Raw genomic sequence first — 14,040 nt, 5'->3', positions numbered from 1 at the left:
GAACAGTGTGTGGAGGAATGTTATGTTCACAGCTACAGATAAGAGTAGATTTATTTCGACTGTTGGATGGGTAAATGAAAGTGTGGGACAGCGAGGAGAACACCATGCTGACTGTTGCACAGATAGACTGACTGTTTGTTTGTTTGTTTGAGTCAGTGTCATAGTGTGGGGCAGTTCAACGTTAACTGGCTAGTCATCCTAAGCAACCTCGATGTGTCAAGATATAGAGACACCTTTCTCCATCCAGTCACATTTCCTAGTTCCTTACCTCTGCAATATCAAATTGGGTGCCATTCTGCAAGATGATAGCGCACGTCCAGACAGAATGAGAGCCATTTCAGACCACCTCCAGTATGCAGGAATACAGAGGATAGAATGGCCCTCATGCAGCCCAGATCTCAACACAATTGAACATAGTCTCAGAATCTGTGATCACCGATCAGCTTGGGTGAGCTGTGCATGCAAGAATGATCAACAGAACAACACTGGTCGACCTGCGACGACTCCTTGTGGAAGAATAGCCAGGGACCGCGTAACAAAACTGGTGACAATTATGAGGTGGATGTGCCAGGCTGTAATGACAGCGCATGGCTTGTGTACTCAGTATCAAGCCACCTTCATCATAACTGAGGCCCCTTTACGCATTTTTTTGTTTGGATGAAGATTATCCTTGTCTTTCATATTAATGTGTTTTGTTGATTAAGGTTCATATTACCCTCGTCCACAAGACACGTGTTACCAGCAGAAGAAAAAAATACTGAATCGAGCGTTTGACATTAGTATGGTAATCTGGGCACTTTTTTATGTGACTCGCTCGCATAAGCAGGTCTGGTGCTCGCACCATTGATTTACACTCATAATAAGTTTGGTATCATGGGAAAGAAAATCACACAAGCTTTTCAATGATACATAAATCATTGAAATTGATCAAGAAACAACGTAGATATGATCGACCAAAGTTAAGTTTCCAAACTTTTTGTGCTGAGTGTCTATTTATTGTGTGACCCAGAAAAGCCACAAAGCATGTATGATGTGTAACACATGGACGTCACGATATCAAAAACAGTTCTTAATCTTCTTATGCAAACTTAACAAGCTGTTAACACGAATTGGAGATCAAAGGACGGTACTTATTCGTTTTTTGTCGATGAAATTCGTTGAGTGCTTTTGTTATATAGCGTACATATACTTTAGTTCGCAATGTGGCGCATACGTGCCCCATAAGTTATGAATAGATTAATCAACCCGTATTTCTCAGAAACACTGTCAACTCCCCCTGGGAGGTAAGAGAAACATGTGAAGTGCAGACAAGATAAGACAGAAACATGTGAAGTGCTGACAATATAAGACAGAAACATGTGAAATGATGACCCTTCTTGAAGAACTGTCACATAATTAATGAAAAGTTTTATTGCAAATTCCTGCCCGTAGGCTAATTGCAAGTACATGTACATGTAACACGGAGTGGACGGACAGACAATAATGAACAGTATAACAAACGTCAAACACATCTGGTAAAGATCCTGGATTAGATAAGAAGTCCCAGACGGATAAAAAGGCACAGACAATAGGCAAGACAGCACAGTTGGACGGCAGAAATAGAGGAGAGGGGATGTGAGCGTGAAATAAAGTTTGTTCCTCGGCCACGGCAAATCTTGTGTGTCTGTGCTCACTTGATCCCGAAGTAGTAGCCCCGGCTACTTCTCTACACTTTGTCAATTCGATCGGCCGCAGCGACGCCGCCAGCGTGCCGCGGGTCCAGTGTAGACAAGAGGGGGGCTTGAATAAAGTGACCATTTCTAGGAGAATTCCCATTTGAAGGTCGAATAAGTCAATACTACAAAATATACCTTATAATGTCTAACAGTCTTTCTTCAGGTTAATTTGATACATGTTTATTGTGTGACCCAGAAAAGCCACAAAGAATATCTGATGTGTAATACATGGACGTTACGATATTAAAAACAGTTCTTATGCAAACTTAACAAGCTGTTAACACGAATTGGAGATCAAAGGACGGTACTTCACCAGAATATCTAATTTAAAATTTATCAAAATTGCCTGCGACTTCAGAGTGATTGAAGTGGAATCTCATTTGTAGAGTCACGAGCAAATCTAATGATGTTTCCTTTCATAGCATATGTTCAGACATTCAATTACAAATGTAGGTCAAAATAAACACTGTTTAAATGAAATATGTTGCATTTTCAGGCTGGTATTGTCTGCAGACTAATTACCTTCGCCAAGAAGGTTATGTTTTCTGTTTTGCTTGGTAAAGTGACTGTGGGTGTATGTGTGCATAACTCAAGAAGCTGTGGGTGGATCTTCATGATGCTTGATATATAAGTAGGCGTTGGAGAGACAAACTAGGGAGGGTGTGCCTGGCTTGTGATCTAGGTGACTAAACAGATAGCAGCTGCAGTATGCCATTGATTGCGGGTCCAATGAGAGGGTGGCTTGAAGCTCAACCTGGCTCTCGCGTGACCATCATTCGTGATGCATGGTGCAGATCAGCCGTTTCATCCTTAAGATGGCTCGAGTGGTGTCATATCTGGTTCATGTACTAAAGAAATGATACAGTGAGAAGTTCTTGTGCTGCACCATACAGTGCTCGGAAGCACTCTTCACATCTGGTGAAACATACAAAAGTGCTACCAGAGAAATTAAACTACACTAATCTATCCTGAGCTGTTCATTAGGGTACCCATCTCGCTGAGACTCGTCGCAGCACTGTGGCTGCCAGCAGGCGGGAGGCGCGGAAGGCGAGGGAAGAGAACCCTGCACAGCCACAACCCAGCCTACAGTGCAGCACCTGCGGCCGGTGTTTCCGAGCAAGAATTGGGCTGATCAGCCACGCCCGCACCCACAAGGGCGATTGAAATGCTCCTCGACAACGATGGACGAACATCATCTGTCTATCATTTCAACACATGGATGTTTGACAACTACAATGTAGTTTACCCCATACCCGTAAAAACAGCTACCAAAATGAGAAGAGACAACCATTATCTATTTATTCAGATTTACCACATTTGTGGAAGGATTAACGTAAAAGGTGACTATCACCTTTTCAAGATGTCAACCAAGACCATCACACACCGGGGCATGCCCCTACTCTTTTTCGAAAGGTGTGATGGGTTCTTTAGCGTGGGCAGGGTGTGACTCTCCCCAAACACGAAACCTCCATGTAACGTCCTATCCGAGGGACGTCCCTAACCGAAGCTAGGTACTCATTTGGACCTGAGTGAAGTGAGGAAATGTTAAGTGTCTTTCCCAAGGGCATGACGTGCGGGCGCATGCCCAGACATCTGGGGGCAAGTCGGGATCTAACTCGAGCTCGGATTTCCTTGTTTGACGGCCGAATGTTCTAGCGTTTACGCCACACGACGCCACTAACTCTTTCTTTATCATTCCAGGTCGCCTGCTAACAGACGAAGTCAACATGTACAACAAGGTCAAGTTCTACGCCATGTCCTATTTCGATGTGGCCCTGAAGTACTCAGCTGACATCGCCGACATCTTTGACGACCAGTTCAGAAACAGTACCCTGGAGGAGACGCTCACAGTACAACGCCGAAAAATACAGAGCGGCGAAACGACGTCAAACCCGACAGCAGAGGCCGGGATACAATGGTTCGACAACATGACAAGCTACATCGCCATTCTTCAGAACATGGAAGGACTGCTCTCAAAGAAGATTCTGTCAGAACTTGAGAACCAAGTTCAAGATGGTAGTATCAAAGTCACTCTGAATGTGGTCATCTTGTTAGCGATGATAATGGTGAGCCCTCCGATCGTGTACGGTGTGTACAAGATGGCGTCTGACATGCAGTCCACCGCCTGTCGACTGAGGGATCTCACTCAGGAACTGGAATATGATCGGGAAAAGGCCGAAATTCTCCTCGGTCAAATATTTCCGAAATGCATCGCGAACGAAATGAAGGAAAACAACGCTGTGCCTGCAAAATACTTCGACAAGGTAGGACACTATTTACCCTTCTAGTACTAGCAGCACTGGTAGGCTAAAGCAGATCTAGTTGTGTTATTTTGTTCAAGTATCTATATCTATATCTATAACTAAAGATTTCCAGATAAAAAAGATGTTCTTTCGTCCATTGAAGGATGTACTTTCATCTTAATAATTAAATGTTACCTTTTGTAAGGTAACAATGATGCATGCTTCCTGTGGGTTGCTTTTATTCTAACCGTCATCTTTTTTGCAGGTAACAGTGATGTTTTCGTCCATCGTTTTTCAAATCTTAACCGTTATCTCTTTTTTCAGGTAACAGTGATGTTCTCGTTTCTTGTAGAGTTTGCTGTTATCTTAACCATATTGTCTTTTTCCAGGTAATTCATTGAGGGATTTGCTTTTATTCTAACCATTATCTTCCTTTTCCCCAAGGTAACAGTGATGTTTTCGCCCATTGAGGGATTTGATTGTATCTTAACCATTATCTTCCTTTTTTCCACGTAACAATGATGTTCTCGTTTTATGTGGTTTGCTTTTATCTTAACCATTATCTTCCTTTTGCCCCAGGTAACAGTGATGTTTTCGTCCATCGTGGGGTTCGCTGACATCTCTGCCACGATGTCACCACATCAGGTTGTGGACATGCTGAACCGCCTCTACCACACCTTCGACTCTGTCATCGACGACTATGACGTCACTAAGGTCGAGAGCACAGGTCAGTCATTCGCAATCATCTTAGTATCCGTGCGGTCGTGTGGCGCAACGGCAGCGTGTTCGACTCAGAATCAAGCGGTCCCGGGTTCGAATCCTGCCGTGTCACTGATCTTGTGCCCTTTGGAAAGGCATGCACTTTACATGACTTTCCCTACATACCAGAATGGTCGTCATCAAGACCGTGGGCATCAAAGGAAGACAGAAAGAAAGTAAAGTAAAAGTTACCGCGGTTTTGCCATTGCCTTCGTCAAATCAAGATCGTCGACAACTTGTGTATAAAATGTATGACTCAATGTAAATACGAATGTTAGTTTTTAAGCCAGCATCCTATTGATTGTGTGTAACGTATTGATTGTATTGTTCCCAGGGTTGACCCTTAAAAATGGCTATTCGCTAGTTGGGCAACCCTGGCTGTTCATGTATCAACATGTCTATGCCGAACAAAATAAATGAATAAATGAAGATGAATAAATCAACATCTTTATTCTGTTTGCAATGTGGTGTAGTGGATTAAGCACACCTCTTAATCCAAAACATGTTTGTTTCAGGCGGGGTGTATCAGGTTGTGTCGGGGCTGCCCTCGGCCAATGGTGGCCGACACGCCGGCGAGATCGCTTCCCTGGCCCTGCACTTCATGGCGGTGGCGAAGAACTTCAACCCGCTGCTCGTCTCCTGCAAGATACGACTCCGCATCGGGATCCACACAGGTAGACTTTTTGTTTGAATGTTTGTTTTACCCTTTGTTTATTCATGATAAGCTCAAATCGGCACGCGGACCGCTTTTCATTGAGGTCATGAGGGAAGAGGTAAGGGTCAGATACAATATAACAGAGATACACAGTTGATACACAGATACTTCAGCCCACATAATTAATATGTCAGCTACGTTGATGAAGGTTAGACATCCAGGTAATAAGATACGCCCAAAACAGTTACTCAAGCAATTGGATGAAATTCTAAAACAGTCAGACGTTTCAGACAGCATCCGCTGTCTTTCGTCAGTAACTTAACTCTATTCAGACCGGGCTTTTTTTGGTCATCCTGGGACCGGGGGTGTGGGTGGCGTCTTTTAATGCCCTCTTCTTTGGACGCCTGTAACTCCTAAACTACTTATTGTATGACCACCAAATTTTCAGAGGGTGGTGTATAAATTTGTGTCTTCGGGCCCCGGCCGACGGGCACCGGGCCTAGGGCCAAAACATTTCAGGGGCTTTATGCAACCTCCATCACTGAAATGTCACAAGCCAACGCGACGTTGTACCGAGGCAATTTTCAACCTTCAAAGAGCAAAACTTTTATGGTCATCTGTCTTCCTCAACTAGAGTAAAAATCCGTTCATGAAAAGAATAAAATCAAAATGACATCTTTTTGTAAGAATGGAAGAAAAAGAGCCTGTACAGTAATCTCAGTTGAGCTGAATGGATGACTGTGCTATTTCCTTTTTTCTCTTGACAGAGATCGGAGGCTTTAGGTACAGTTATATATAGGCAATGTCATTCGAAGTAGTTCCGCGTTCAATAATCATTGACCTACATCTACATCCACATTGTACCACTCTCTAAGACCCACGTGCACTTATAAATGCAGTCCAGGATGCAATTTTGCAAAAATTAAAATGTAGGGTTTGAAATGTTAGAAATCTACACCAAGAGTTTATTGCGGACTAAATGGCGGTTTCACGCATATGTATTGACATATTTCTTTCTTACACTACATACATATGAATGATCATATGTTTATGACCGAAATATCACTATTTGGCAAAATTATAGACAAGAATAATGCTCCATTCTTGATGATTTCAGGGCCATGTGTGGCAGGAGTGGTGGGATACAACCGGCCGCGGTACTACGTCTTCGGCCATACCGTCAACATCGCACAGAAGCTTGAGGCTACCAGCGAAGGTGAGAAGCTCAATGTTTATCCGTTAGCACCAGATCAAAGTGTTTTGTTCTGCTTCTCTATAGAATTGATGAAGCTACGTGCCACCGTGGGCGATGAAGTGGGCGGATAGGTTTCTCATTTCCTGCTCAACCTGCGAAGGTGCGTCAGAAACGAATGCAAGTGGTTTCATAACAAGCGAAAGTCTTAACCTTAAGCCCCCCTCCCACTGGACCCGCGGTACGCTGGCGGCGTCACTGCGTCCTAAACTGGATTTGTGTTACCCTTGACTCCATAATGGGGATATAATTCAAAACGTACAAGTATGCCCCAAAAGACAACAAAACACACACAAAGCTTAAAAAGAATTGTTTTTTGTCGATGAAATTCGTTGAATGCTCTGTCCATTCGATCGGCCGCAGCGAGGCCGCCAGCGTGCCGCGGTTCCCAGTGAGAGGGGAGCTTTACGTTTGTGTTAAATTTCAACTAGTTCAATGGACCAATGAGCTTGCTGTATAACCACCTGCATTAGTTTCTGACGCACCCTCGTACAATTTTTAATCTCGAGGTGTCAACTTTGCGGGCGTGCCGTAGCCTTTAATCTACATGGCAGGTGTTCCATGGCAGGTTGATTCTGCTGTACATCCACCCCGATTAAAACTGTTCCCCTGTATAATACAGCAGCTTTCATTAGATTCGCCAGATGGTTGTTTTGCCATTGTGGAGTGGCTGTGCATGCATGTGTGTTTGATGTAAACAGCATAACATGAGAAGCTGTGGATGGATGCTCATAATATTTGGTAGTAGGGTAGGTGTTGATAAAACAAAGGTTAAGTTCGATAATGGGCCTCTACGGTAAAGCAGCAAAACTTCAAAGTTTGATGTTGAATTTTCTGTAAGTGCTTTGGTCGTGATTTTTGGCGGATGTATATAGCTCACGGGGAAGGGAGTAAGTTGTATAACTTTGGGCCCCCTAGTAGTTTGTTTGGAACTGCAGTTGGCCTTTGTGTTTGATAACTTTGGAGGAGAATAACTCTAGCAGGGATTGGTAGATGTTTATTGTTTTTTGGCATGTAGGTGTCTTTAGTTGATGATAAACATAATGAGATACACATTATGCAAATCATGACCTATTTTGCACAATCATTTTTTAAGGTAAGGCCCAGCTATGACATAAATGTATGATATGCACATTATGGAGATTACAATAATATGTACGTCTAACTTGATGATATTGTTCCACTTCTAGCGAACAGAGTCCACATCTCTTGCCAGACTATGCATACCCTGAAGTCACGTGGTGACTTCACCGTCATACCTCGGACCGACACACCTCTGGCAGTCAAGGTCAGGCTTCAAACTTTCCTAGAATGATTAAATTCCAATAAGCAGTATTCACAATATTTGAAAATATCAATATTCAGCGGGTGGTGGGTAAAGTTATATGTATGTAGTTCCCATGCACTGTAGCTGTGACCTACATTGGATAACCCTTGACCTCATAATTCGAATATGATGCAAAATGTAAAAGCATGACTGAAAACACACAAATTGTAAAAAAGATTTTTTTTTAAATCTATGAGTGCTCTGTTAAATTCTAGGTCGCAGTACGGTGGCAGTGAAGTCGTCACCTAAGTGGAACGATCCACACAAGAACAACTTCTCAAAAGTATAAAAACGAATCAAATCTTTAAAGAATAAAAAAGAAAAGAAATGTGCCCACATCCCTGAAGGGACCTCAGGTATGATCTCGGGCTGTTCGTGCACGGCCTCGCCACAGCACGCATTAAAGAATAATAGGCACAAATTCAGAAAAAGAAAAACAAAAGCTTCAATAGTCATAACAACAGTAGTTAAATTGTTCAGGTGACGTGTGGCAACCCTATACTGTATATAATTAGAGCCTCTATGAGATGCGTACGTAAAGGCACCCCGGCGCGCTCCATAACAAATATAAGCGCCCAATACCTGTTTGTCCTGTAGACATAACATATGTGACAAATATCTATCTCAAGTTGGTTGGTGTGCGTTTATCAGGCCTTATTGCGTCTATTGTGATGCATCATTTTCTACTTGTCCTGACTTGTTATTTGCCTTTGTTATTCCGGTAGATATTAAAATGTAGCGCTAGCCCCTGACCAAAGGTTTTGCCCATTTTGTCCAATTGAAATTGAAGATGAATTTCACTTAGTCATGGAATGCTTTAGACATAATGTTTAACGTAATAAGTTATTCACATTTTTGAAATCAAGTACAAGTTTTTAGAGTCTCGATGCTATAGACTGTTTTGAGTATATATTTAATAATAAACAACCCCCACAATGCAAAAATAGGTAAATGTTTAAACGACTGCTTTGTCATTAGGAAAAAATACCGAAACTCACGATCAGCCCCACTCGATTGTAACAGTATATCAAAAATGTATTCCAGCCCTTATTATATTGTATTAGTAATTAGGATATTAAGTTTATTCTATATTTCTATTTTGTATTATATTTATGAATTGTTGCCATACTTTGTACCGTGTACAGTCGTCGTGCAATTAAGTTCTTCCTTCGACGTTTTCTAGGACTTGATGCCGGACGTCTTTAAGCAGAGCTACTGGCTGATCAGTCAGCAGAAGCCCAGTCTGCCTGCCAAGGAGAAAAGGGATATCTTTGCCGTGCAGTGCAACGAAAAGTCAGGCGAAGGGGCGGTGGATTTTCAGGGAAACCTTCAGGGCAAATGTGCGATGTAGCAACGTGCCAAGAAAGTGTAGCTCTCTACAGTATCGTATATTTTGAAGACATGTGTGAAAACAATTAACGAAATTACATGTGTGAAATCAAGGAGGTTATATTCTGGTGAAATCTATAGCTATTAACGAAATTGGATGCAATATATTCTTCAGAAAGTATGAAATCAGAGCGTACACTGAGATTTTGGCAGTATCTTTAAGCACAACAGACAGATGATTGGCAAGAAACAGAATGAAATCAAAAAGTGTCTGATACTTCCAAACCAAAATGCCGACTACGTTGCCAGTCTAAGAAATTTCTTTCTACAGGAACGTTTTTTAAAAATCACAATCCATTGAAGTACCTTCTGTATGCCCATAGAAAAATTGATAGAATGAAATCATCCAGATAACGATTGCATAGATGCCCTCCGGTAGGGCCCACGAACCACATTTTGTACAGAGCCTTTAGATGGATGAAATGAAAATCCTTATCTTGCACAGATTCTATAGATACATCTTGAATCCACCAGCAGGCATTTTTGTTGGGTAAACATGTATATTGTCAACGTTGTATTATATAATCCATCATGTATTTCCAAGTAAAGAAGGTGTAATCTATTGTAATTACTGTAATTACGCTGATGTGTTTTTCTCCAAATGTGTGAGTCTGGTGGGTCTAAGTGCTTGTTTTCACACTAGTATAAGTTAGAGAGTTGTTTTACATAATGTCCAGACGAAATCCGCCATTTTGTAACTGAAAACTTGGACCTGAAAATTTCGCAAAAAAAGGATGAATTCAGAGCTTTCTGATGCCGTTTTCACCACATACCAAACATTGATATTAAAAATCAAAACTGATATTTTTTGGAAGGTTGTAAGTGCTTGTCTTGAAGCCATCGGCAGGAGTCTTAAATTTGCCAATACGTAAACACGTATTGTTAACCGTGTACTTATCTAGGCAGCAAGTCAGGCATTATCGAGAAAGGCGTTGATGTAATCTATTGTAAGTACGTTAGTGTGTTCTTCCCAATAAGCGTGAGACCGCCAAATATGGGGATTTTGCATGTACGCAGTGACATTCACAGTAAGCGTGCATGTGCTTAGTACGTCAATCATCTCCACTTTGCCAGATAATAGACCCGCAGGTTTTTTAAGGACATAGAGTTCGTCGGCGGCACAGACAACGTGAATTACAATCTACCGTCTGACGTTATTCTTCTCCGTCAAATTGGACCACAAGTAACAACTCCAGACGGTAACTTGAAGTGCAAACCGAGCACAACTTTAATCAGAGAACTTAACTCAAGGAACAAAGATGGCGGACAAAATGGTCGCACCACGAGGCAGGTGACCTCTAGCGTCATGGGGTCATGACCTATTACGTAATGAAGTCAGTCTACAATAACAACATATATATATTGGCGCTCACATACCTTACCATTCTGTAGATATAGTATTTCTTGCCATGTATTTATTTGTTATACGATGTTGTGAAATATTACTGTGCTTGCACGGTCCAAAAATTGAAATCAGGAGGATACGGGGCAGCCACAAGTTAGTGTTTACTCGAAACCAGACAGTTTAGTCTGTTTATACAATGAAAAACATAAGACGTGCATATCACACCATTCAAAAGTCATTCAAACAGACAAAACATGTCTGTGGTTATATCTCTGTGGACAAAATTAAAGTAAACCTGCGTGTTCAAAATCTTAAATATTTTATTGTCTAGAAACATCTGTCAATAGACTATGTAACAAGATTTAGTATATAGTGACGTACATTTATATCAAGATTTGTCATATCGTATTTTCATGTTTCTATGTAAGGAAATTACAGCTACGGTTTTGACTGTTTCAAATTGGCTGTGAAATGGTCCTATGTGGTGGACGGATAGGTATTTGATATTTTATATTCCGGAATGTGTAACAACGTTTTATTGGTATTTGGTAAGGACTAAGTAAAAAATGTTGCGTTTCCCGACCTTCTCTACCAAAAATCCTGCCGACACCAGCCTTCTTTGTTTTTCGACCGTTGTTTTCATCATAGAATTACTGATGGAAACATTAAAGAATCGTTTTCCAACATGTTCAAAAAATTATTCTTGTACAATTGAAAATAATACAAAATATGATGTTGAAAAAATCAGTGACCTGTTGCATTTCAGTTGTACATTGTTAAAACTGTACCCATTGGATCATTTCGGCTAAAATCTAAAAATAAAAGAGAATACCTACCTATACCGACCTGAATTTTTTCATGGACGTCACTGGAAACGCAACATTCATTTTCCCAAAGGCATGACAGGTTGCTTTGTATCAAAGAATACGATGTTGTTTCTATTTTCCGCAAGTCTTTATGGTATTATGCACTGCGCGTTTTGTTGAACTGAAATCCCGCGGATGACCGAGTAAATTGGAATTCCCACTATGGACAAAATGGACCAATCAAAACATCTATATTCGTCACAATAAAGGATCGTATTTTCCCATGTATATCACGGTGTTTGTGACGTTCATTGAAACTTGGCCGCACACAGAATAGGATTTGAAGATTTCTGCCAGACAGAACTACAACGCGTCCATGTACGCAATTAGTTATAGTAGTTCTACATTGTGTGTGGGTGTGTCTCTTTGATACCGCCGATCCTGCTTTATCTCGTCCGATCCCCTCGCTTTGACGCCAGCTAATTAAATGAACATGCGTAAGTGTCTATATTCTCCTGTAGATGCCCGTATCATCTAATTTGCTTTATCAGTTATGAAAGAGACGTGCGAAAGTGTCCATGAACCCAATGAGAGACGACGCCTTCACCCGAGTGTCAATAACCTGCTTAAATTCTGTACTTATCTGTAGAAATCCAGATAAGAGAGCTTATGGGAGAAATTTGCTCCAAACGAAACGTGCTCTGTAACTACAAATCACATTTATGAAGGTGAAAACGGAATGAACCCTTACACTCACCTTGATTGGGATTTCTGCTTAAAATGCTTTTTGTTACTTTGTAAGGGTCACACATGACGTTGAGAATTATTCAACAGTATCATCTTCTAAGGGACAAACATAAAAGGTACCGATGTAGTGCAAATATTCTACGTCTCGATGTAATTTATCTTGGGGGGTACTCGGGGGTATCAGAACATTGATGCTGTATAATGCAACTGCTTCCCATTCCAAATTCAATGTCAAGTTGCCAATACAATTACGTTTTTGGATTAATAAAAAAATAGTACTGGCAGACCCAGAACACTCTCCTCTGAAGTTGAGAATACTTTTTAAATCTACTGTATAACTGGTAGCTGGTAATTGTCCCATGCATCGAACCGACAATTTTTTTTGAGGGAACCATATTGTGGTCCTTAGGTAGTAGTTTCAGAACTAATGTTTTAGATCAGTGTTGGGTCGCGTGGCGTAACGGCAGGGTTCCCGGGTTCGAATCCCCCGACGCCACCGGGTTCGAATCCCCTGACGCCACTGATGTTGCGCCCTTGGGAAAGGCACTTAACACGACTTTCCTCACCCTACTCAGGTGTAAAAACGGGTATATTATGTGTGGGTCACGACACCAGCAATAGCTGCCTGTGTCCTATGTGTATTGTGCTGTTGCAATTCCATCAAAATAAAGAAATCAAATTCAAATTCAGCATAAGAGGTCCTGTCAGTGTCACTGTACTTAATTACGATTCTATTTCTGTATGCCTGTACTTAGTCCTATAGGGCATAAATGTACAATAAAGGTTATCGATCAATATGTAATGAAAAACGCACTGCCAAGCTCGACAAGTATTTCTGTCCTGAAGTGCACTCTTTTTGTCCTGACTGCATAGTGGGACAGAAGGCATCGATGGGTTCCAAGGTATATCTACAAAATCAAATTCTGCCAACGTATATGTATGCCATGCATGAAGAGCAGCAGCTACATTATCATGGCGCCACTATCTAATAGGTGTATGAAAGATGTACACGTCACTGGTCTTTGACAAATCGCAAGCCTGTTGGCTTTGATCCACTGCAGATCTGAGCCCACCACCCAATGTCCCCTGTGGCACAAAATCTCTCACGTTTCGTTGCTCGTGACCAGGCCGTCAATGGTTGCTGGGAATGGAATATCAATTGACTTAAGGAATGATATAAAGAGTGCACTTAAAGTGCTAATGAGGCGTAACCACACTGAGAAGTTTAGTTCAGCGGGGAATTGCTGTTAGCATCCCTTGCCACGTTTTTGGGGAGGGGGGCATTGATCCCAGCCAGCGAGAGATTGTGTAAACACGTTGGTAGCCTCTGCCAGGCTCAATAGGTCGCTGGAAAAATAGCAGAAATTGTCTAAATAGATAGATAACATGCCAGATGAGTTGTGGAGCCTGGTAGAGGTTAATTTTGTTGCACAAGTCAGACATTTTCTTGTTACATTTCAGTCAGTCAATGTTTCTTTATTCGGTAAGGATCTCGCGGGCAACACACACAAATTTCGTTCTTATCACAGTGGCTTTACAACACAACCACATAGAAAACAGAATGACTTCTTAGTCACTTCCTAACACTAGGGATATTGTAGTCTCCAAGCAGACCTACCGGTTGGCAAAGACCGTATCCAACAGGCAGAAGGAGTTTTCATAGCCAACCCAAGTCTCATAGCCAACCAGACCTTAGATTGCACTATAAGCTCCTTTTGCCAGTTGGATACGGTCTTTGCAATCTATTGGGTCTGGTTGGAGACTAGGGATATTGAGCCTTAAGGAACACGCTTGCCAATGAA

The 14,040-nt window shown here is 41.6% G+C and overlaps 1 protein-coding gene across 1 annotated transcript in view; it reads left to right on the top strand.

Annotated features, from left to right (window-relative positions):
- The window catches only part of LOC136443654 (uncharacterized), a 71,507-nt gene extending 59,728 nt beyond the window's left edge, over positions 1–11,779 (top strand). The window contains exons 4-9 of the mRNA XM_066440971.1: positions 3,417–3,979; positions 4,538–4,685; positions 5,233–5,391; positions 6,490–6,588; positions 7,815–7,912; positions 9,135–11,779. Coding sequence (XP_066297068.1) covers positions 3,417–3,979; positions 4,538–4,685; positions 5,233–5,391; positions 6,490–6,588; positions 7,815–7,912; positions 9,135–9,302 — 1,235 coding nt within the window. The 3' untranslated portion in view covers positions 9,303–11,779. The remainder of the gene's footprint in view (positions 1–3,416; positions 3,980–4,537; positions 4,686–5,232; positions 5,392–6,489; positions 6,589–7,814; positions 7,913–9,134) is intronic.
- Positions 11,780–14,040: the final 2,261 nt, after the last annotated feature.

This window comes from Branchiostoma lanceolatum, chromosome 10 (assembly GCF_035083965.1).
Source record: "Branchiostoma lanceolatum isolate klBraLanc5 chromosome 10, klBraLanc5.hap2, whole genome shotgun sequence".
NCBI lineage: Eukaryota > Metazoa > Chordata > Leptocardii > Amphioxiformes > Branchiostomatidae > Branchiostoma > Branchiostoma lanceolatum.
The sequence above is the reverse complement of the archived record's forward strand: the minus strand, read 5'-3'. Positions and strand labels throughout refer to the sequence as shown.